At 40.6% G+C, this 24,399-nt stretch overlaps 1 protein-coding gene across 1 annotated transcript; it reads right to left on the bottom strand.

The window, feature by feature from the left end:
- Positions 1-499: 499 nt before the first annotated feature.
- slitrk5 (SLIT and NTRK like family member 5) lies at positions 500-14,579 on the bottom strand. Its single transcript, XM_058050740.2, has 2 exons — positions 13,782-14,579; positions 500-12,462 (listed from the first exon to the last, which is right to left on the bottom strand). Exon 2 carries the CDS (start codon positions 12,402-12,404, stop codon positions 9,777-9,779), a length of 2,628 nt encoding a protein of 875 aa, XP_057906723.1. The 5' UTR covers positions 12,405-12,462; positions 13,782-14,579; the 3' UTR covers positions 500-9,776.
- Between the last annotated feature and the right edge of the window lie 9,820 nt (positions 14,580-24,399).

The raw sequence follows: 24,399 nt of genomic DNA, 5'->3' as shown, positions 1-24,399 counted from the left end.
CCGGCAATGATAGTGGGAGTTTGCTCAAAGACGCCTTGTATGCATAAAAAATTGTCATACTACAAATACTATCTGTAACCAAAAAAAAAAAAACAAATTTGCTGTAAAGAAGCAAAGTTTTGTTGGAATAAAAGTTTTCCTCTCCCACTTTGATGAGGCTGTTTATGCTGTATGAGTATTCAAAGGGCAGAACTGAGGAGTGTAAGCGTGTTGCACGCACCCTTTAGTATGTCATAGCAGCCGCATTAATGAGTTTTCCTCTTATCGTCACTTGCAGAGAAAAGTAAATCAATCACTCCTCTAGCATAGTGATGGGTGAAAGAGGCAAGAGACGATGCGACGTGAGGAAAAGTGTGTCAGTCCGGCTTTGTTTGTTTTTTGCGAACTGCTCTCCAGTGGGACACTTGTTTAATAACAACCAGGCCCATATTAAATGATAATCTATTAGTGCTGCCTGTTTAAGATGAAAGAGATTAATGCACAATGACAATCACTAGACTGTCCCAAAAAGCATTTAAGGATAAAAGTAAAATGTCAAAATATACCTTTCTGTGATTTATCATGTCAGCCAGTTGATCATGGAGAAGGTTGTGTCAAGGATGATGACCATGTTGCATTCCATTTTGTATACAATCCTTTTAGTTGTGTTATTGAAATGCATGTGACTTATTATAAATGTCTTCATTAATCGTCATTCAGCATCAGCGATTTGTATAAATTTATTTCATCTCATCTGAGTGAGCTCATTGGCTAATAGCCTGAAATGTTGGTCCCTGCAAAGTAGCTTATGCTGTTTATTCAGCTTGAAGGTGGAAAATGGCTGGGGCGGGGGATGGCTTGGGGGGGGGTGCAATCCATAGAGTTTTTAAGCATAAGCCATTGGCATGATGAGAAGGGAAGAGGGGCAGAACATCAATAACAGGAACTCGTGGCAGAGTGGATAATTAGCCCTAAGGAACAAAAGATCAATACAACCACCCCCTTTTTTCCATGACTTTGTGCACAGACAAAGCAGTTTAGTTCAGGACCTTCAGCTTGTACGGTTGACAAAAGGGTGGCAAGGTCACTCATCAGTCACACTGTCACTTTTAAAAAGCTAACTAAGTGCATACTTGCACTAATGTATGCTTTACGGACAAATTGTTGGGATGTAGCGCTTAAATATTTATTGAAGCTGTTTGGGCAAAACACTTATTCATTCAATCTTGGCTTTTTAAGACATTTTGGACAAATCTGTGCTTAGAATCTTACAAATGTTCTTCTGGATTAAAGTACATATAAATCCCACAGAGTAATGGTGGAAATGCATGAACAAACCGCTTAACTGATCGTGCCTGAACAAAAATACACCTCTGATTGCAACAAATGCATGCTAACACGTTTGAAAAGGTCAATAGATAAATAAATAAGTAAAACGAAACTAAACCATTCACATGACCATCACCTTTCAGTGACACTGTGGTGATGAGTCCCGCAAACAGTGTATATATTGTGCATCTGTTTTGTTGCACTAAATAAAAAGGCTTTTCATCACCAACATTTTCTGTCCTGGAAGCAATAATGAGTTTCACTGAAGTGCTACATCTGAAAACAGCTTGAAAGGTACAGAAAATATATGATTTTTTTTTACACTATACAACCGACCCTATCTTAATTATCGTTACACAACTAATCTGAAGAGCAGACATTTATTATTTTAATTTTCAAATTAAGTGTGAACCTACTGGGACCCCAATTTACTAAAAAGCAATGAAAAGATTATGCTTATTTGAAGTCGTGTTCCCATTTAAAAGTTATAAGCACAATTTTCAACACAAATGGATGTTTAAGGCACAGTGGCATGCTATTATTTTGATATGAATAATTAATTTAATCATGTTGAATGAGAAGTAAATGCAGGGCGTTGGTAGTGGCAGCGAAAGTGTTAAGTGGGAAAAGCAAATGCGCTAGGATGAGTGGAGCAAATAGCAGCGGCAAAGCAGCATCTTGATGGGATAATGATTTATTTAACAAACGCCAAACTGGATGACACAGGTGCATGGAAGTGGCGAGGAGCTTTGATTGTCAACACTGCTGGTGTTCTTTTGCCAAAGAAAGACCAAGTATGAATGCATGTGCACGTAATAGTTTCATGGGCATGTGATTCTGTTAAATGGACGTTAATACTCTATGTCACATTAAAACCGGGGTTGCTCCAGAACTGTCCCGCAGTTGTGAAGTAGTGTCTACTTGACTTTAAAGACAAACATTTTCTGTTAATTTTGGTGCAAAGCAAATGTGTTAACACAATGCAGGAGGCGTCAGAGCTGACTCACCACTATTATAGACTACTGAAATACTAGTAGATTGGTCACCATAGCAACAGCAGTGTACCTCTGAAATCATTTTGGCACTTTCATTTTAAGGTCATATTACTACTTATTGCTACTGTAACATTGCCAGTTTTAAATATCTATATTCTATTCTTATATTATTCTATCTATATTCTATGGCGCTTATACCACTAGCGTATGCTGGAGCCTATCCCACCTGTCTTTGGATGAGAGGCGGAGTACACCCTGGACTGGTCGCCAGCCAATGGCAGGGCACATATACACAAACAACCATTCACACTCATACCTATGGACAATTAGGAAATGCCAATTAAAATAACATGTATGTTTTTGGAATGTGGGAGGAAACCGGAGTACCTGGAGTACCCGGAGTACCCGGAGTACCCAGAGGACAAACATGCAAACTCCACACAGAGATGCTACACACAGAGATTCAAACCTTGGTCTTCCTAATCTCCAGACTGTGTGCTAACATGCTAACCACTCGTCCACCGTGTGGCCAGTTTTAATATGAAGCATGGCAATCGTCTGCTGAAAATGCCATTATTATCCTTCCAAATTGAATAAATTCATATTACACCCTGGACTGGTCACCTATCAATCACAGGGGTACGTGCGGACAGACAGAAACATAACATTAATAATAATCTTGACTTGCCCTTCAAAAAACCTGTGATGAATTCAAACCTATGAGCGCAGTCACATGGAGGTTTCCAGTGGGTTAGATTAATTCCTCCTCGCTAATGGTTTAATTTAGCTATAATTCAATAAGCACATATACTCCCACGATACCCCACACATTTATACAAGGTTTATAATCACGTCAGGACAGTTAGATGAGTTAGAAATCTCTTGTGGTTTGATTTGCTGCTAACTCCTCCTGTTGGCACACTTCAGCATGGCAAATCAGATCAGATGCATATGATCCTTGCTTTAGAAGCATATATATTTTATTTATACTTACTAGGGGAGGAACTATCTGATTTGTAAGTGCAGGATATGCACTTATTACTGCCCCAGTAGGAGGCAGTGGAAAGAAGAATATGGTGGAAACCAGTGACATGCAAAAAGGAGAGGCATGATGAAAAAACAAAAAAACAATAACATAAAATAAATGTAAATGTATTATAAATGTATTTTCTGTATGATTCAAATTATTTAAAGCTTATTTTTAAGTACAACTTGCTCAGTAACTTCATCTTCTGATCAAGTGCCTGTACAGGGCAGGCTACAGAGAGTGTCTCGTCTCAACTACTGTTTGATAATGTCCCAATAATAATGCTGCAGAGACATGTATTATACACCATGACTTTCTACAGCCTGTGTAATATTTTTAAAGTTAATGTTTAACATCATTATTCTTGCTTTTCAGACAATGTAATACAGAGAAATGACATATGCGAGGCACTTGCAGTACTCACTTCATCCTGAAGGTGTGTCGGCATATGTGAACTGGAGCGCTTGCCATTGCTGTCCTTTCATAGACAAGAAAATATTTTTCTAGATTTTATTCGTATTAAATCCAAACTCTCAAAACACTTCAGTTTCTAAACAGTTTAACATCAGTATTGCCACAAGAACATCCTCACAGGAACCAACCTATACATTTCTAATGCTCTTTGCTGATTTCAGGACCTAAGCACTCTTATCCAACACACTCGATCCCAATTCAAGCAGTAAGACATTAAATTCAAGTTGAAAACTCTTTTGCCTTCTCAAGTTATTTAACACATACAGTATCTACCCAACGAGTGAGACAAAGCCGTTCTCTTGTCTTCCACTGTTTTATTATGTGCACGCTCACCCAGCGTGCACTCTAACTCCTGACACACAATCCTTGCCGCACTTTGAAAAGAACAGAGATAGAAACAAAATGGGGGCAGGTGAGAAGAAGTCGTGCATGTTCAGAGAGAGAGAGAGAGACCGAGCAAAATCTTACAGTAAATCGCCTGAGTGGCATCGGCCCTGCCTTGAGACACACAAGCCACCCACCTACAGGTCTTTATGATGCATTTGCAAAGCCATCACACACCACGACAGAGGCCCAATTTGGCAATAACAACAGAATATCTAAGTGTGAGGCAGCTTCGACAAGTAAACACATCATTCTTCGTATGAAAATTGAATGAGCCTGCAGAGTAAATAATAAGTGACATGCTGAATTCACAATTCAACACCTGTATGACCGGTCTCTCATAGAGTGTGGGGTGTCACCATGGCAATGCACGGTGCTGCCCTTGGAGTAAGTCTGACGAGAGCTCAACAATGAAAGGGATGAATTTACGGACATTGTTGTTGAAGGACATATTGTTTTACAGACATATTGATACCAGGAGAAATAAAATGACTGTGTAATTTTTTCCATTAGTTGCAGAAATGGCATAATGCTCGCACTTTATTACACCTTGTTACAGAAGAAAAATCAAAGAGGCTACATTGGAAGATTGCTGTCTTTCAATATTAAAAGACATTTGAATTATCGAAGAAATCAGGGGGTAATATCGGATAGATACCGTATCTTTCGACAAATACCAGAAACTAAATTCCGATTAAAAAAACTTGAGGGCTACATTTGGTTGGGACTCAGCGGCTCAGAGACAATTTGATGGAAATACTACATTTTGGCCAAATATAGTAATATTCTGTTGCAATTTGGAAGTGGTAAGAATTATTTTCAGATTATCCATCAGTGAACCATGATCAGAACCATGAAAAGGATATATCGGCTGCATAAGTTGGGAACGGCGACATTGGCTATGAATCTGTTGAGTGCTGATGAACATTTGCGCATTTCTGCATGCCTGAAGGATTTCCATTAACCACTCTGATTAAAGTAATCATGGGAGTCATCGGAGCCTGTCAGATGCCATGCCTGCCCTCTCAATTACATACATCTCCTTGAACTCAATTGCTCAGATCAGGGTTGTAAGCGGGTGGTGGGCAGACACTGGAGCATATGGAATGTGTCCACCTCCCATGTGTGTCCACAGAGGCTGGTATTAGCTTAATTATCATGCATACATATGGCTACCATGCCAAAAGACATTACAAACACCCTTTAATACCAGAACCTGGTATATTAACAATGATAATAACATTTAGGATGCTCTTCACATGATTGAAATTCCGATTTTTTTTGTGGCCTAGTTCACATGTGCTCCATATGTTCGGAGTATAAAAGTGTAAAAAAAAATATTCACGGTTCTTGGCGCAGCAATACTGTCAGGGAAATAGTTGAGGATCACAATGATCACACGGTTTTTGTATTAAAAAATAAGAGCAATACATTTGGTTAGTTATACTGGAGTATAGTGTTAATGAGGAAAATTGACGAGGAGCCTAGAGTGAAAGTACACAGTCTTTATAGCAGTCGCCACGCCCCTCTAGAAAGTTAAACTTATGCTTGTGTAGGAGTGAAAAGTTAAGAGTTAAGTTCATGTAAATGAAAAATATTTTTTTCATTGGTTATCTGTGAGTGTTGTGCAACTTTGATTGTGCTACAGGAGTGTGTGTCTGTGTCAGAAAGGCCTTCTATGAGAAGCTGTTAGACTGCGGCTAACAGCCTAAATGTAAAGGTGTAATAATATCTAACAGGAGCAAAAGAAATATGAAGAATAATAACCTACCAGCATTGTGAATGTGTCTTATGGATTTACAACACAAGCACCCAGTGAGGACTTACAAATTAGGAGCTCCTAAGGCCTGCATACTAGTGTTGTCACGCTGATTCTGTTTACCAACACATGTCTGCCAAACAATATTTTAATTATAAAGTAATTGTCCTGGTATTTTTAGTACACTGTTGCAAAACAACCGGCTGCGACTTAATGCACCCAAGCCAACATCCACTGTCTGGTAGTTATAAAAAGTGATGTTAATGGTGGCAGAAGCCCCCTTTTTGTCACTCCTCTTGCCATTGCAAGGGTCAGAACGAGTGTTTTTCAACATACAGAGCAAACTTAGCCTGCACTGACACACACACACCACATTTTGCCTTGCATAAGCCTCCACGCACTGGCGTTCATAGCCAACATTCAGGAGAACTTGTGTAGCATGAGGCTTTACACTCCTACATATTTCACCACAGGCTTGTTTTCAAGGAGATTAAGTGTTTTTCATAAAATACTGTTGCCATTTTTACCAGTTATTCTTAAACAATTCTAACCACTGACTACATTGGGAAGCAGCACAACAGAACAGTGAACACAGTCAAAGCTTTTGAGAGATTAATGGAAAAGGATCATAAAACCACCCGTTCTTTTCTGCCTGCATTTATGTTAAGACCTAAAAAGCCCATTGGCTGATTAAAAGCATTATTTAACTGGCAGGACTCCACACACATACATACACACAAAATACTAGCAATGCCCCCATTAGTCCAGGACGTTTGTACATAACAGTGATATAGCTTGACTTTCAGATTGGAGAATGTGTACACACCCAGATTATGTAAAATATGTATCATTAGAAAAGAGTAATCGATATCTGGATACATTAAAAAACAACAACATTGCTTTACATTTTAGGGAATTTCACATAAATATATAATTATATGATGAAACAAAAATGCTTCCATATCAGAATCTGTCAGCCAAAATTATCTCAAAGGCCACCACAGACTCTCACACACACACACACGCACACACACACACATGCACACACACACATCCTGGCTATGATTCACTGCCCCTGCTACACGTCTGTGACACGTCCACAGTTACATTCAGTTCCAGGACTCCTCATCTCCCAAATGGTGCCTTCTGCTCTCATTCGGGTCTTCCATGAAAAGATGGTGGCTCATTTCTAACAGAAAGGTAACCTATTGGAAACTGATATCCAGAGAAATGGACAACTACCAAATACTTCCTGCCTGTCACATTTGCACAGCAAAACTTGCTGCTTGCGTAGCTTGACGGTTATATTAAACACACTATATGTGTATATCAAATTTAAGTGGGTCAAGTGCCTCATTGTGTCACGACCTGTGTTGGTTCCTGCGTGACAGTGTGTTTATGTTCTCTTTTTAGTTTAGTTTCTCCTTGGATGCTCTTATTTTTTGTATTCACTTCCTCTCTTGCCTTGTTTCCATTTTCCTGCTTTTCCTATCTCCCCCAGCTGTTTCAAATTTCACTCCCATCTATTTAGTTCAGGTGTGTGCTCCTTGCTTTGTTGGTTCATTGTCTATCATTTGTTTGGTTTGGCCAGTTGCTGATTTTCTGCTGCTGTATAGCAAATTATCATTAAAGAAAACACTTTTTATCTGCATTTTGGTCCTGCTCTCTGCATCCTGGGGTTGCAACGCAACTTTGACAAGCACAACTGTGACACATTGTTTCCAAAACCACATGTTCAGCATGTTTCCTTATTCAAATGCATAATTATTACCATCTACTTAATATAAAACACAAACAAAATAATACAAGTCTTATGTTGGCCCCAATAAACCTACAAAGATGTAGAGTGTTGTGCTTTACATAACATTCCCTGATTGCAATACATTGATTTCAGTCCTCAGTGAGACTCTGGCTACACCAGACTGAATCACAGCTACCGCTTCTTCATCCATCCACAACATCGTCATGGTCCATTTGGATAAGGGTATTGGGTTTGTTGATTACCAAAATAGCTTGAGGTTCTCTTCAGTTTCACACTTTACACTGGGGTTTGCACAAACAACAGCAATATTCCCATTTGCAGCATTTTGCAGCACCTTCTGATGACCTGATGATCAAAGGTATCGCTTTTGTAACACTACAGTTTTTCACCTTGGCAGCAATCTTGAACTTCTTTTGGGACCAGGGGAAGATAAAAACAGTTACTTTGGATTAGCCAACTGGTGGCATTCATATACTTCGGAGAACACGTAATGTCCCCTTGATTGTATCATGTTTGACATTGTATTGCAAGCTTGTTTCATTCAAGTGATCCTCTTTCTTCTGTGTTGGTGTACCATTGCAGCCTAAAATGTAGTATACCGTATTTTCCGGAGTCAAGAAAATGTATCATAAAGCGGAAAATAAAAACATACTGTATATCAGTCGCAATGGACTATATACTCATTTACTGGTATTGCCTGAGCTATTGTCAAAGCAAGCGTGTTTTAGGAGTGTCAGGGCACCGATCCTAGCAATATTACATTTCCAAGTGAAGAAGACATAGCTATAGGCAGGGGATATGTTTACACTAACAAGAAGACAAACAACAGTTTTATGGTTATATCGGGCCAATACCAATAATTATTGGACATCCCTAAACCCCTGTGTGTATAGTTTCATCCGACTATAAGTCGCAGGACCAGCCAAATTATGAAAAACATCCGGAAAATACAGTATAGGCTGCCGGGGCTAGCATATAATGTGTACAAATGACTGCACCCATCCCCAAAAAGCCCGTCTCATATCATTACCAACAGCCTTGCATTGCTCATATCATGAGAACCGACATCATGTTTATTTGATGACAACAACATAGGTCAATATAGTGCAAGAAGTGCTAAGCAATCCAAAACATAAAGTTGATAAGGGATAGAGAATCTGCCAATGCTTGTATAAAAATAGGTGTACATAGACTAAAATAGCATTATTACACAACATAATAAAAAAAGTTCAAATATCATTTAAGTAATTTTTTTTCATTTTGATAACGCTATATTAAGAATGAATACCCAAATTCCTTTTTAATATAATAATCTCCTTTTATATGAGAGCTCATGAAGTTGCCTTCTAATTTCAAGAAAAGTGCAGAAAGCATACAAAGACACTTCTAATTTTTTCTTCCTCATGAAATGACACAGTCTTTGTAGAACATTGGGGGTGTGCCTCTTTCTCCCCGCAAATAAAAAAAGCCACTTTACAATGCCGAGCTACACAAAATGAAACTACAAAACAAAAGCCTTTTTTTCAAAGGATGGTGGCGTATGATGACATAGGTAATACTGATGTAGAATCAAAAATTGGATGTTGAAAAGACGCAGGTTATATCAATAAATACTTACTTACAGACTACAGCAGGAAATAGTCTTAGACAGTTTTATCATCTGCTGTACAGTTGTCTTTGTTTATTTGTTTTTTTTCATTTTTATTATTGTGTCCAGGTGTGATTGTATCATCAACATGTTTTTTTTTTCTTCTTTGACTCTGACACTATGCCCTATGAACGGGTTCCTGAAATTGAAGCTGGATATACCGTTTCACCTCAGATTTTGTATTTGTGTTACTTGAACATTGCCATGGAAAAATAAAATTTGCATCATCAGTTGTGTTCATCCGCCATTCCTGTAATGTCATGTTACAGAAATAAGAATAACATTGTTCGGCACACCCCGCTAGGACTCCCCCCACTTTCCTCCTGTTTGTCATGTTTGTGCCAAGGCACGCAAGAAACAAAGTTTCCAGGAGGTTTAAAATTGGGCAAAATGCTTCATTGCATGAACAACTTTGCGGCTCAGAACTGGCTAAAGGTGGTTTGTTTCTCAAGAACTTCGAGGTAATCAGGCTCAGACTGCAGTTTTGCCTTTAGCTCCAAATATTCATTTCTGTTGGGCTCCACGTAAACAGTACTGGGCGACGTGCCATAAAGCACAGTTTCTCTTATCCTGTCTGGGTGCAGGAATTGACGTCTGACATCAAAATTGGGGTTATAGGTGTATGACACCGGGCCTGTGTACTTGTACTCTAAATTGGCCCCCACTGGGAGAGAAGGGATGGATTGATGAGGGGACTGCTTATCCGGCTCAAGGATCCCCCGAAAGAAATGGTCCGCATCCTGGACCGGGGAGGGGTTGTCTCTGGGTTCAATGGTGCTAATACTGTAAGCAGGGCTCCTCAACATACTGCTATCCCTCTCCTCATCAGGGGTACTCCGATAGGTGACCTTGAGCTCGTGGAGGTCACGGTAATCCTCAACTGCATTTCCTTCTCTTGACCTGTATATGGGGTTTTTACACATGTGTCCCATTGGATGTGGAATATACTCATAGACGTGACCAGCTGGTGCCTTCACTTTTGGGCCTGAGCGGTTGCTGTAAAGGCTGTACTGCAAGTTGAAGGAACTCACGTCAGAGTTGTTGGTGCTAGTACGGTCACTCTGTGATTTTTTGCGCTTCTTCATCACCACGACAAATAACCCTGCTGCAACAAAGACCGACATGATGAAGACGAGCAGGAGGCTGAGGATGAGGACCGACAGGGGCACGGTGCTGCTGGAGGTGTTGAACCTATGAGAAGCATCTGTGGGGATCACCCGGTCATCTAAGGGCTGCTCGGTAGGGAATGTCGGTGAGACATAGGCATCAGAGTAGTCAGGGCAAAGCTGCTCCGATGGGATGGAGCGAAGGTCTGTTTTCATGTGCCTTTTGGGTGTCTCACACATGACCTCATTGACTACCGTGCCTGCACTGAGCTGCTCAAGCCATATTTTCATCCCCACTATGTCACAGGAGCAGTCCCAGGGGTTTTCAAATAGATCTATCTGCACCAGTAACTTCAGCTGATCTAAAACACCACTCACAGGGAGGTTTTGGAAATGGTTGTTACGCAGATTAAGCCGAGACAGGGACAGGCTGGAAAAGATGCCCACAGGTAATGTTTTTAGGAGGTTATTATTGAGAAATAATAGCTGGAGATTGGTAAGGAAACGGAAAGTGCCCGCATCCACCTCCTTGATTTTATTGTACTCTAAATACAGGTACTGCAAGTTCTGCAACCCAAAAAACATTTCCCCTGTGAGCCTGTCCATTAGATTACCATTTAAATACAGCCTACGCAGATTTGTTAAATCCCCAAAAGCCCTGTCATGGATCACAGTTATCCTGTTGTTTCCCAGGTGAAGCAAATCCAATCCAATGGCGTCGACAAAATCTGATCTTCGTACCACAGGAATGTAATTTCCAGTGAGATACATTTTTTTCGGATTGTATGGCTTGGGTTTTAGGTCAGAGATACTTTCAATCTTTCTTTCTTGGCAGTTGACATTCAGTCCAATTTCAGATATCTGCAGATTGCACGTGCAGGCAGTGGGGCAGTCCAAAGGCACAGGAGATTTGGTCTGAAAAGCAATGATAGGGCCATAGTTGTAAGGGCTACCACCGGGAAGTCGAGAAGTGGGCTTTAACCTAGTTCGGTTAAATTGTCGTGTGCCCTTGGTGGGTCTGGAAGATGACCGAAAGACAGCCGAAGAGGTGGTGGAAGCTGTGACGGTAGCAGGTGCCGTCTGGTAATATCCGTTGGTGCTGCTAGGGGGCGCAGGCCTTACTGTGTCATCTTGTGGTCTCCGCGGGCATAGCTCCTGCTTAGACACTTCATCCAGGTCCCTCCCATGTAGCCTAAAAGGCGTCTCACACACGACTTCGCCCACAAGAGCTGTGTAGGCAATACTCTCCAGCCAGGCTTTTAGAGCAATCAGCTCGCACGAGCAATTCCATGGATTCTCTTCAAGCTGTAATTCCACAACTTTGTCCATGTGCTCCAGGAGGCCGATGTATGGGAACATTTTTAATCGATTTCCCCGCAAGTCCAAGTGTGTAAGAGGGACATTCCGGAAGATGTTGGGAGGCAGGAAAGAAAGCAGGTTGTCGTTTAGAATCATCACTGTCAGTTGGTGCAGTTTGCTCAAGGTGTTGGGCTCTATGTTGCTGATGTAGTTATAATCAATTTGTAGATATTCCAAACTCTCCAGCCCTGCAAATGTATCATCCCTCAGAATGTCAATTTTGTTGTTATTCAGGTGCAGCCTCTTTAATCCCTGGAGTCCGTTGAAGGCACCTGACTCTATCTCGGAGATGTCATTGTTCCCCAAGTGCAGGATGGTCACTCCAGTGTAATTGATGAAATCATTGACCGACAACTTCTTCAGGAGGTTCCCCGTCAGTAGAAGGTGGTATGTGGAGAACTGAACCGGACTGATCTCTGTCAGCCTGATGATCCCGCGGTTCTCGCAGCTGACGGTGAGGATGCCCTCCTTTTCCTCACATGTGCAGAGGTTGCGGCAGATTTCCCCGTAATTGCCATACATCTCGACCAGCCTCAGAGATGATGCAATCACAAGGATTATTTTCAGGGCCCAGATATGCATGTTTCCTGGGAGAAGGTACCCCAGCTCACTCAAGTGCGGTGTCAGTATGAGGTGTCATCTAGGGAAGGAAAAAGAAGGATTGGTGCTGTTTTAAACATGTGCAACATTCAAGTCCTAACTTGCAGAAAAATCGACTTCAATGACCACAATCTGGACGAGCAAACAAAAACAGGCCTAACAATGAGTCATTGATTTTGCCGGTGCAGTAAAATATAACCACATAATGGATAATCCCTTTTAATATTGTATATAAAATATATAGCTATATAAAAAAGTTCACTCATACTCATACACTCATACTGCTATGTGTTTTTATATAAACCCACCTGAAATAACATTAAACAGCTCAAGTAGTAAGTAGTTTAAAATTCCACTCATTAAAACTTTAATACTTTGCATTATATACATAAATGTACTACATATATACAAATATGGGTACTGTAAATGTAATCTATATATGTGTATACATTATGTGTATATTTATATACATACACACATTTACATATGTATTCATATATTACATACACACATATATACTATGTATGTATATACGTATGTGTGTGTGTGTGTGTTTTGTCTCCTAGCACACTCTTAACTCAAACTCTCAACTCTGTACCTCCAAAAGATACAACTGTAACAGCCAGAGAATTATGAAATCCAGATCACTCCACCCACTGCCTGAATTTAAAAAAGCTTTTCAACATTCTGAAACGGAACAAAATAAAATAAATCTGACTACCTTGAAAAAACATTGTCAGGGATGACCATCTTAGATACATCACCATCCTTTTCTCAAGCCCTCAGGTGAAAAAAAAGACAAGTTACTCAAAATGCGAAATATTCAATCCAAATTGCACGTTATCAAGGGGGTACATCATTTCCAAATTAACTATTCTGGCTGGCACCCGTTTTATAGAAGCCTTGATGGATAGTTTCCCTGTCTTTCACACAGCCTCTGCACCCCCACCCCAACCCCCCGTTTCGCCTTCTCGTTCACACACACACACACACACACACGCGCGCACACAAACACTCCCCGTTTCCTTAAACTCCAACAAAAGCCTACACATCAGCTCAGCAAATATTCACAAAATGTGCCTTCTAGCGGGCCATCGAATGTTTATTTCATATCCAGAGTATCTTGGTATCCTTGTGCAAAAAATGCATGTGTGCGTGCGTGCGTGTGTGTGTGTGCAATTTGCAATGCGTAAAATTGCCGTGGGCATAACACAGGCAATATTCTTGCCACGACACACAACTACCTTAACACAGGAATCAACTTGAGTGATGCGGAAAAGGTTTAAGCACCATGGACAGGTCTTCCACATTTGAAAGCGCATTCAGTATGTGTTATCGGTTAAATAATGATCCTCTTACCGTGCAGATGCCGGTAAACGCCAACGCATGCCGCAAAAAATCTAATAAATTACGACTGTGGCCTTTCTTCTGGTTCCAGTGTCGGCGCAAACATGGATGTCGAAACACCAACACCGGAGTCAGCTGCAGGAGAACCCTCAAGAGTCAAGTCTCCTCGGTGTTTAGCTCCATAACACAGTCTCATTGACGAGTCAGCTGGCGCGCCGAAACTGGCTCCTGTCTTCTTCCAGCAAATAAATTCAGCAGTGTCATCTCAGTGTCAACCACAGTCAAAGTTGTGACACGCGGAAAACAATAGATGTGGATTTAGCAAACAAGGTGAAAGAAAAGAAAGCAGCGTAATCCCACATTAGAGGAGAACTGCACCGTGACTTTCATTCATGCGCAAGGAGGGAGCTGCACGAATCTCACCGTCCCTCCCTCCTTCTCCCCGCGTCTGATGCCACTGGTGCTGCGGCGTCCACCAGTCTGCGTCTTGGTGTGTGATTCCCCCCTCACGCCGCACATCTGGCGTCTAAATCAGTGCATGTGTCCGTGCAAGGATGCAAAAATCAGACAGGATCGCACAGGCTACCAGCAGCGTTGCAACTAGTAGAACTTGATGTTGGTTGGTTGGCGCAAACCGATGTTGCGCATGCACATCTACAGCGGCAAACGCATCATGGGGCAATTAATGTCGTGTGGCAGCCGACGAGGGAGCAAAAAAAGGCATAAATCCTCCATTCGCGGTGCTGTCATGGTGAGGGAATGAAAAGCGATTTAATGCAATAGTCTTTAAGGGGATACATAGAGGAGGGGGGGGGGCAGGAGGGAGAAAGTGAGGGAGAGCGTCGGAAAGAGAACCCATAGGGGGCAGCACAGTGATGATGTAAAAAAAACAACAGAACTGCATTTCAGAGTGCCATTTTTTGTGTTAAAATCAATATGTTTTAATGTATCATTTGCATTATATGTACAGCTTAACCTCATTTCCATGCCTGTAGTGGTCAAAGATGCTCTTCATTGCATTATGTATGGTATGGTTCTTATGTTTCAGTCACACAAATTACATGAAGGGATATCATGTGTTACATTTGCACAAGTCAACATGTCTGAAACGGAGGAGCAACAAATCGTATATAGAGCCCAAGCTTATCTAATCCTACCCCTTCTCCATGTCTCTTAGGCAAGTTTATTTATGGAGCACAATTTCTACACAATGTAATTAAAAGAAGGCTAAAATCATTTAATAAAATCATTCCATAAAATATTCATTCATTCATTCATTTTCTACCGCTTTTCCTCACAAGGGTCGCGGGGGATGCTGGAGCCTATCTTTGGGCACATATAGACAAACAACCATTCACACTCACATTCATACCTATGGACAATTTGGAGTGGCCAATTAGCCTAGCATGTTTTTGGAATGTGGGAGGAAACCGGAGTACCTGGAGAAAACCCATGCACGGGGAGAACATGCAAACTCCACACAGAGATGGCCGAGGGTGGAATTGAACCCTGGTCTCCTAGCTGTGAGGTCGGCACGCTAACCACTCGACGGCCGTGCCACCCTCCATAAAATATAAAAAGAAAAAAGAAAACTAATTAAAAGTGAAGCGGGCAGAAAATATACAACACTTTCAGTTGCAATATGCACAGCTGAATAGAACTGTTTTCGGACTGGATTTGAACATTGCCAAACTTGATGATTGCCTTACATCTTCTCGAAGACTCTTCCAGATTTTGGCAGCATAAAACTGAAACACATCCTTCCCTTACTGATCATTCATTCGCATTCATTCGTCGGTTACATCTTGACGCTTTACAAACATTATGTCAGAAGATCGGAAATATCTGTGTTCCATATCTGTGTGCATGGGTTTTCTCCGGGTACTCCAATTTCCTCCTACATGTCTAAAGGTATGAATGTTGTGTCAATGGTTGTTTATCTATATGTGCGCTGCGATTGGCTGGTGACCAGTCTGGTGTACCCTGCCTCTTGACTAAAGTCTGTGTTGCGTTGCTTTTTTTCCAATGCTCGTTGATTAGACATTTGTTCCGTTCAGCTTGCTTCTCTGCCAAGGCAAAGCCACCTTAGTTTGTAAATGTTCTGATGATGACGACAGGTGTGGTGTTCTTACTTCTGCTAGATATTGGAATGCATGCACCGATGCTGTTGACATCCACATGCACTACCTTTTGATTGCAGAATGTAGAGAAGGGCGATATATCAATTTTATAGATTATTCATTCATTCATTCATTTTCTACCGCTTATCCTCATGAGGGTTGCGGGGGTGCTGGAGCCTATCCCAGCTGTCTTCGGGCGAGAGGCGGGGTACACCCTGGACTAGTTGCCAGCCAATCACAGGGCACATATAGACAAACAACCATTCACACTCACATTCATACCTATGGACAATTTGGAGTCACCAATTAACCTAGCATGTTTTTGGAATGTGGGAGGAAACCGGAGTACCCGGAGAAAACCCACGCTCCAAACTCCACACAGAGATGGCCGAGGGTGGGATTGAACTCGGGTCTCCTAGCTGTGAGTTCTGCACGCTAACCACTCGACCGCTGTGCAGCCCATTTTATAAATTAATTAAAGTTTTTTTTGTTGTAGACAACTTTAAAAATGTTACATTTTTGTTTTTTTGCCCTCGGGACATTGTATAGCTTCCCTTAAAGCCTCCTTGTCTTAACCGAGATACACATACAATAGAATGGCTACTGCTTGTGAGTAGCATCATTACTTTGGTTTAGCCCTGGTATGTGCTACCGATAGCCACATGTATTTTGCTGAGGTTGACTTGCCCCATCCGTACAATACTACTCGTGAGAAAAATGGTTGCAAAGACAGACATGTACCAGTCAAATAGCTATATTTGCACTATCGTTGTAAGTTGTGGCATGATTTGAAGCTCAAGATGATACATGTCTTTATGTATTTTTCTTCAGATTCAGTTATAAAATAATTCCTTGTTAACGTTTTTGGAAATGGTGCAGCTTTCAATGTAAAGAAGTCTGTTCCCTGTCAACAACAAAGTGTATTTTTTTAAACAAAAGAACAGCTGGCACTTTAATGCCAGGAGGGAAGCAAAACATGTTTTGAATTATCTCATTTGTACTTATTGTTTCCTATAGAAAATTGAAAAGATTTTATTATAATAATAAATTCTGCTCATCAATCATTTGCAATATAATGCAATTCTTTTCATCATTGTTCTACTCTTAGGCATTCACTTGGGCATTCTAATCCAATAATTTGCTTTCAAAGCTCTGTGGTTTCATTCTTTACTTCCTTCACTTTTGTTTGTTTGTTTGTTTGTTTCGGCTTTTCTCTGATTACGGGGTCGCCACAGCAGATCTTTTTGCTCTGCATACTGATTTTTGGCTTGAGCCTTTTATATTCCGAATGCCCTTCCTGACGAATAACGATGGTGCTTACTAGTGGAGATTCAAACCTGAGGCATCCGCTCTTCACGTGTTTCATTAAATACTTCATGTCACCAGGCTGTTTATCTCTTATCTCGTTTAGCCTACCCCCCAGTCGTTCAGCCTGTATCCCATGCTGTTCCACTTCATTATTACATCTCAGAGACTACCTGCTTCCTGGCCTTCGTCCATGTCTTCTTCTTTACTTTTTCTTCTCATTTTGTTATCTTTGATCATAATAAATTAGTTTCTTCAAGAGAGAACTACAGGGGCAGCATGGTGGCAGAGCACAGCAAGAGGGTTCAAGGTTCAAATATCACTTGGGGCAGGGGCATGAAACTCGTTTTCACTGCACACCCTCGGAGGGATGTTTGAAGACATTTCCCCTTGTATCCAAGCAGGCTTAATCAGTTCATGTTCAAAGACTAAATAGGACAGCTCTAAGCTGAGGGAATGGTGCATGATGCAAGCATTTATTCTCTCACGTTGAGGTACGCCCCAACAAAGACTGGTTTCAGTCTTTTGTGGTGCAAAACTACAGTTATTAAGGTGAAGGAAGCGGAGTGAGTCCTCTAGACCTCTCTCAGCATCCCCCACAAAACAAACTCCAGTTGTGGTAGGGCCAAATCTGGTCCCCTGGGCTTCGAGTTTGGCACCTGTGACCGAGGGCATTTTATACGTGGAGTTTGCATATTCATCCTCCCAGATTCAACAACAGTGGATTTTTGGGTAGTATGCTCTCAAACATGAACACACACATAAGGTGGCTGCATCCTCCAAGTACATTTAATTCAGATCTATTGCGTCTTTCAGTTATTTGGAAAACATTCCATGAACAGTCCTCAAATTAATGCAAGAACACTCCTTGAATACACAGTATTTAGCCCTTAGTAACACATTGTTGCTTACCAGCTTGTGGAGATGGAATCCTTGCAACAATCTGCATATCCACCCCACTTTAAGAACGTGATTTACAGTAGGATTTGTTTCATTCCCCTGCATGGCTAAGCTCACAATGGTACATGCTCCTCATGAATTGTGTTTAATTCTAGCATCCAATTCACAAGTGTATGCAGGCTTCAGGTCAAGCAAACAAGCATTTGTATCCATCTTTTCAACCAAGATGTTTCCAAATGCATGGATGAAGCCTATAGTAGTGCTCACTTACAAGAGATCTGCTTTGAAAGAAACAAATTTTATGCAGGATTAGTCTTAATCCAGTTTTGCATCAAATACTCAGTTGCCATGTTGAGAGAAGTGCATCCAAAGCACGGCTTATTTGGCCCACATTGAAAGTGCTGCCCTGTTACCCTTTTTCACTGCAGAACAAGAAACTTTAAAGCACTTAACAAGAGCCGAGGAAGAAAATCAAATTAAATCAAGCATATGGTGGGCCCGCCATGTCCAAAGAGATTTCCCACTTAGTCTGTATTGTGTGGTAATAAGTCAACTCTTCTGGACTTTTTTAGTATGTGGAGAATGGCAATAAGCGGATGTGGTATGCATGTCACCTCCCTGAAATTAGTCGTGTAGATGCATGGAATTATCTTTAAGTCTCAGGCTCTGTAATCGTATTAAGAGGGAAGTATCCCATGGAGATGGGCAAGCCCGAATCAGGGGAATTCTGGCTAGAATACTATTAGGAAGAAGTTGATGCTGTTTTCTCCCTGGAAGTCTACAATTCGCATACAAATACAATGTGTGTGTCAATAGACATGCAGCAGCAAAGGTCTCTGCTTAATGAAAGCTAATAGGTTTGTGCAAAATACAACACTATTATCACAAATCAGCTGTATTAAGCATCGTATGATAATTACATCTGGGGTTAAGTCATTAATGCAAATTAAGGTTCATGCCTAAATGTAACAATTATATTTTGTATGAACCACACGCTGTTTTATTTTTACTTTATTCATGTATTTAGTCTGCCTGGGAAAGATGTGAAGCACTAGCATAATATTTATTATTGAGGTGAGAGATTTTCAACTGATCTTTATAAAACTTGCCGGGATTAATTTTACAAACGTATCGCTGCTTGATGCGTCTGGGGTCAAAAGTTTACATTGATGCATGACTATGGATGGGTAGCCAGTCCAGGGTGTGACCAAAGTAATTAATTAATTCATTCATTCATTCATTTTCTACCACTTTTTCCTCACGAGGGTCGCGGGGGGTGCTGGAGCCCATCCCAGCTGTCTTCGGGCGAGAGGACACCCTGGACTGGTTGCCAGCCAATCACAGGGCCCAAAGTAATTCATTAAGTTAATTTAAAAATGTTCATTTGGCATTGTATTATATATTATATATATTATGTATTCCGCCATGTCCACAGCAGGTACAGTATATGGCAACATAATCCGACCAGCAAATCATCTTGTCATTGTCACCAGATGTGGTGCCAAAATGTATAAACTTGTATCAAGCAGAAATAACTCTACATAAACAATGAGGGAACACTGCAAGGCCCATTTGGGCCTGTAAATGCGTGAAGGCTAATGAGACAACTCAGGATGGATGGCAGGGGAAAGTGAATGTGGTATGTTGTGCCATGCGGGTGTCACTCCAGTAATTATGGCAAAAATTGGTTTTGTGTTTGTCGTGCACATTTGCAGGCACAACACATGCAGTTTCACTGCATTTCAATTTGACGGCTATGTTTTTGCATGTACAAATAAATATTAACACTAATAATGTGTGACGCTTCCAGAATGCCTCACTGCCTGCTACTAAATAGCTGCTCATTGTCTCCTCTTCTGTGTGGTTTGCATAGAAACAGGCATTTACATCGTGACTAGGGGTGTCACGTTATTACTCAACGCACAGGAAGACACAATGCGTGATATTGGGTTGACAAGAACGAGACAAGACAATATTTTCACATAACTTTTATCTACAATGACAAAATATAGGGGATTCCAAACAGACGTTTTATTTAATGTCACCAAACAACGCATTTACATTTTTAAATGTTTTATTAAATTGCATGCATGACTGCAGCTTTATGCTTTTAACTGTTGAACATTTTTACACAAATTGCAGTTGCAGCTACTACTGATTATTTACTGTATGTCGACGACATATATAAAGACACATGGGATATAGACTTCAATATAGACGCATTTATCACATTTTTTGACAGAAGTCATATATAGCGATTGTGTTTTAAGGTGCTTCTGACATGAAATGTGGTTGATTTTAAGTACGTTTCGTCAATTGTAGACTTACTAGAGCTTCTGCTTGGACATTACATCGCCAAAGCTGTAGAACACCCGCCACTGATGGTTGATTCTAAGAATACCGAGGTAGGTTTGACTGCAAGCTTGCAACACCCTGTTGTGTACTTTCCAATCCTGCCTGCACTTTCAGATTTTGTGTATTATCATTTATTGTAGTGATCCCGAAGTTCCCTGTTCTAGAAAGACAGCTTTTCTCTAAATTAGACATATCATTGAATATCATACAAAAAACTTTTGTTTTGCTTTTTCTTTGGCTTTTGGGCAACACTAAGTCCAAATGCTGCCCACATGACAGGAGTGCTGTAAATGCAGAGTTCTGTAAATGTCATTCAATTTAATGACCCAATGTCAAACAATGAAAACCAGGACAAAAAAAACAAAAACAAAAACAGGACAGCCAGAACAGGATGTAAAAACGGGACATGTTCTGGGAAAATAGGATGTTTGATCACCTGGAACATATTGATCCCACTAAATGTGTGTGATATACACTTTACAATGATGTGTTACAAGTGCTACTCATTATTCTCCTTGTGCTTCTATCACTTGATGGTATCTACTAATGTCTGCAAACAGAAGCTCGTGCCACTGCATCTATCACAGCTCAGGTTGGCTTCACTACAGGTCGCCACCACCGAGCGAGCGTGCAGCCACCCTGACAGCCGGTGATTGATCACGAAAGCAGGGCAATGGGTTGCACTGGGAACCCTTCCCTTTTGTTTCCCGATGACTTGGCTCGTGTGTTAACCGTTGAATCTGGGACACGAAAACTTAACCAAGGAGCTTTGATGAAACAAGCTGTTGATAATGTGATAAGTGCATCCTGGCCGTATCAGGGAGTGTATGGGATTGACTTATGGAGCTCCCTGAACAGAGGAACAAAAGCGACCAACCGTGGCAGAGTCAAGTGCACTCATTTACACTGCAGTCACTGAGCATGGAGGCTCTTAAGGTTATCAGTGCATCTCAGGGCATGATGGAAGGAAGTTTAACAAACCAATCTGTCAATTTATCACTCTGCCAGCTGAGTAAATCAATGGCAGGGCTTTTTCGGCTATTTCTACATTACCTGGAAGATTATCATTATAGAAGAATGCACTGACTATTATTGCACAACTATGTTTGATATAAAACAATTATTGCACTGAAAACAAGCTTTGGATGCACCCCGTGCATCATGAGACACCTCATCGAGGAAGTCTCCCGATCCATTTGTAAGTACAATGCTCTACCTCTGGTTTGTGTGTACTTGTCTGAAGTGCTTCCACTAAATCTAAACCGAGTGCCACCAGCTGCTTTTTCATGGAGGCCCTTCAGGGCAAAAACAACAAGTTGGATGCAAGCTTGCAAGGTGGATCTATGCAAGCTGACAGGCAGTTTTCTCGAAACCTGCCATGCACTATCCCCTACATCTAAGATGCCTTGTCATTAGTTTTGCTTGTAAGCATGCAGAGAAACATCTTAAAATACCCACACATCTTGTGCATTCCATTGATGGAACATACTTTTTGTTGAGGCTCATTACTTTGATTGCACTGTCTTCCATTTCCAAATTAAAGAATCACCGGATTTTAATCTTTGAGTGAACAAGCGAGGGGAAGAGTGGGCGAGGCTTGCCAAGCCAATTAGGCAGGCAATAATGGATTTGCAAACCACTGGAGGAACCGTTTGCCCTCTATTTAAACAGTCAAGATAATTAAAGAATATTCAAAAAATAGAAACGAGAGCATGTACAAATCAATCCAGTTAGCAGCTCTCTTTGATATTTCAGTCCCAATCTTAAATCAGACAGAGATGTCTTTTTTCAGTGCCATGTGTCATCACCCTTGCGGCTTTCAACGTTTTGTCGAGGCTAAATCAAATCAAAGAAGACACATCTGAACAATTAATAAGATTTAAACAAATGTTTAAACAAACAAAACCAAATGTTGTTTTGTATACTTCAGCATCACGTTGCTGATTAAGCTTTGATTTTTCATCAAACACCACGCTCAGCCTTCTCTAAATTGATAGTGTTTGTGCTTCTGGTTAGTTTTTTTTTTAATTCATTTTCTCGTGCACTGGGGGTGTCGGCAAAAGCTCACATGGGTTGAAAAAGATTGGGAAGCAGCCGGACAGTGGCTGACTGTCTGGGCACTGGATCAGTCAGTGGATTTGGATGGAGGGGCTCTGGGGGTTGCTGGCTGAAGCTGTCCCCTTGAGGTCCACTGACATAGCAACTTGCTATGTGTTGGATCTGAACGCATGTGTGTGCGTGTGTGTATTGGTGTGTGTGTCGGAATCAGGATTTTACCAACTTTGTGTTGAACAAGCTGCAGGCCTTAGCCAAGAAAAAAAAAGATATGTATGCAGTAATCCAGTGGTTCCTAAACTTTTTAGAGTCACGTATCCCTTATTTGACATATGATAGACATATGATTTCTTATTTATACATCAAATGTGTTCGTAGTTAGAGCTCAGACTGCAAACGAAGTCAATGATTCATAGTAGAGTTTTAGCTTGGTTTGGGATACAGCGTCAACAGCAACGTGCTATTATTAGTTGATGTTTGCCAGCGATTATTGTGTCTGTAGATAATTCAAACCTCCAATTAGGCCTGTTGTTGCAGCAACTACTGATACTACTCACAGTATCTTCTCAATGCCTTTAATCTTTTTTTTATTTTTATGCAATTTAACATTTATGCAATAATTTAGGCAAAAAGTACAAGATGCAACATTTGCTTCAATATGCATATTTTGACTAATAATATCCATATTCATATCCATATGAACCATGATCTATTAATTGATATGTTTTTGGGAAAAGTGCAATAGGGGAAAGCCATAAAAATAGTGGTGTGTGTGTGTGTGTGATACCCCTAAATTTGGTATTGATGCGATACCAAGTCAATATAGGGCCAATATCACTGATATGAATACTTTTTCAAAATTATAGTGGATGCATCATCCATCTGAATCAATCTAAATCTGAATTAATTTTTAGGACCTTTGTTGTGATTTGCCTTTTAGATTATTATTTAATTTAAATTCAGGAAACAATTTGGGCAGAGTTTATAGGTAAATATAAAGGACTTTATTAGCACAATAACGTCTTACAGCCTTTTTACAAATTATACAACCCACTGTGGTGTCGTATTCAGCCTGAAAATATAACCAAACAGCGCTCCTCTTTCTTTCTGCCATCTTCCGCTCTCTCTGTGGTATATCTAGGGTTGCCTGCCTGTCGGCTGGGCTGCCAGGTTGTAGTGGGCGGTGTTTGATTGCCTGCCGCTGCTGAATCACGTGATGGTAAATCAAACAAGGGAAGAAAGGGAGTTTTCTCTGCACTGTGAAAGACAGCAGAGACACACAGCAAGTTTGCATCTTGAATGCATCTTCGCATCTTGACCTGTAAGCATCGATCTTTTGACATCGGTATCAATCAATATTGATTAACCAACATTCGGATCGATATGACCGCTATTTGGATTGATCCCCATCGATTGTAATTGCAAACTTTTAATAAATTTTGATTAAGTTACAATCATAATCTAGATCTATGACTTATTTTATTTTACAGAAATGTGATTGATTCTTAAATATGAAATGATCCCGACTGAAAGCTGTACTGTTTCTATAAGCTAATCAAGCAAAAGTGCACAAGTAAGATATGTACAGATATGAACAGCACAATCTATGACTTAAAATCAGGCAAATAAGTAATTAATAATAACTACAACAGCTATAACAGCTACAACAATGTATCACTCTGTTTTGGTTCTCAACATTCTGCCATATGGATTGCATTCATGCAAGAGCAAAACATGAAGCAATTTTTCTTTATAAATACAATTTATTTTCCTTTTTTTTCTTTTAAATAGGTTAATGGCAAAATGGCAGTGGTAGTATGGTACTGTATTTCCTTCCCAGCCTACATCCTCTTACGTCCTTCAATAAAACAGATAATCTAAAAACAAATTAAGGT

This window comes from Doryrhamphus excisus, linkage group LG15 (genome assembly GCF_037039965.1).
Source record: "Doryrhamphus excisus strain RoL-2023G ecotype Guam linkage group LG15, RoL_Dexc_Guam_v1.1, whole genome shotgun sequence".
Taxonomy (NCBI): Eukaryota; Metazoa; Chordata; class Actinopteri; order Syngnathiformes; family Syngnathidae; genus Doryrhamphus; species Doryrhamphus excisus.
This window is presented reverse-complemented; position numbering and strand designations above follow the sequence as displayed.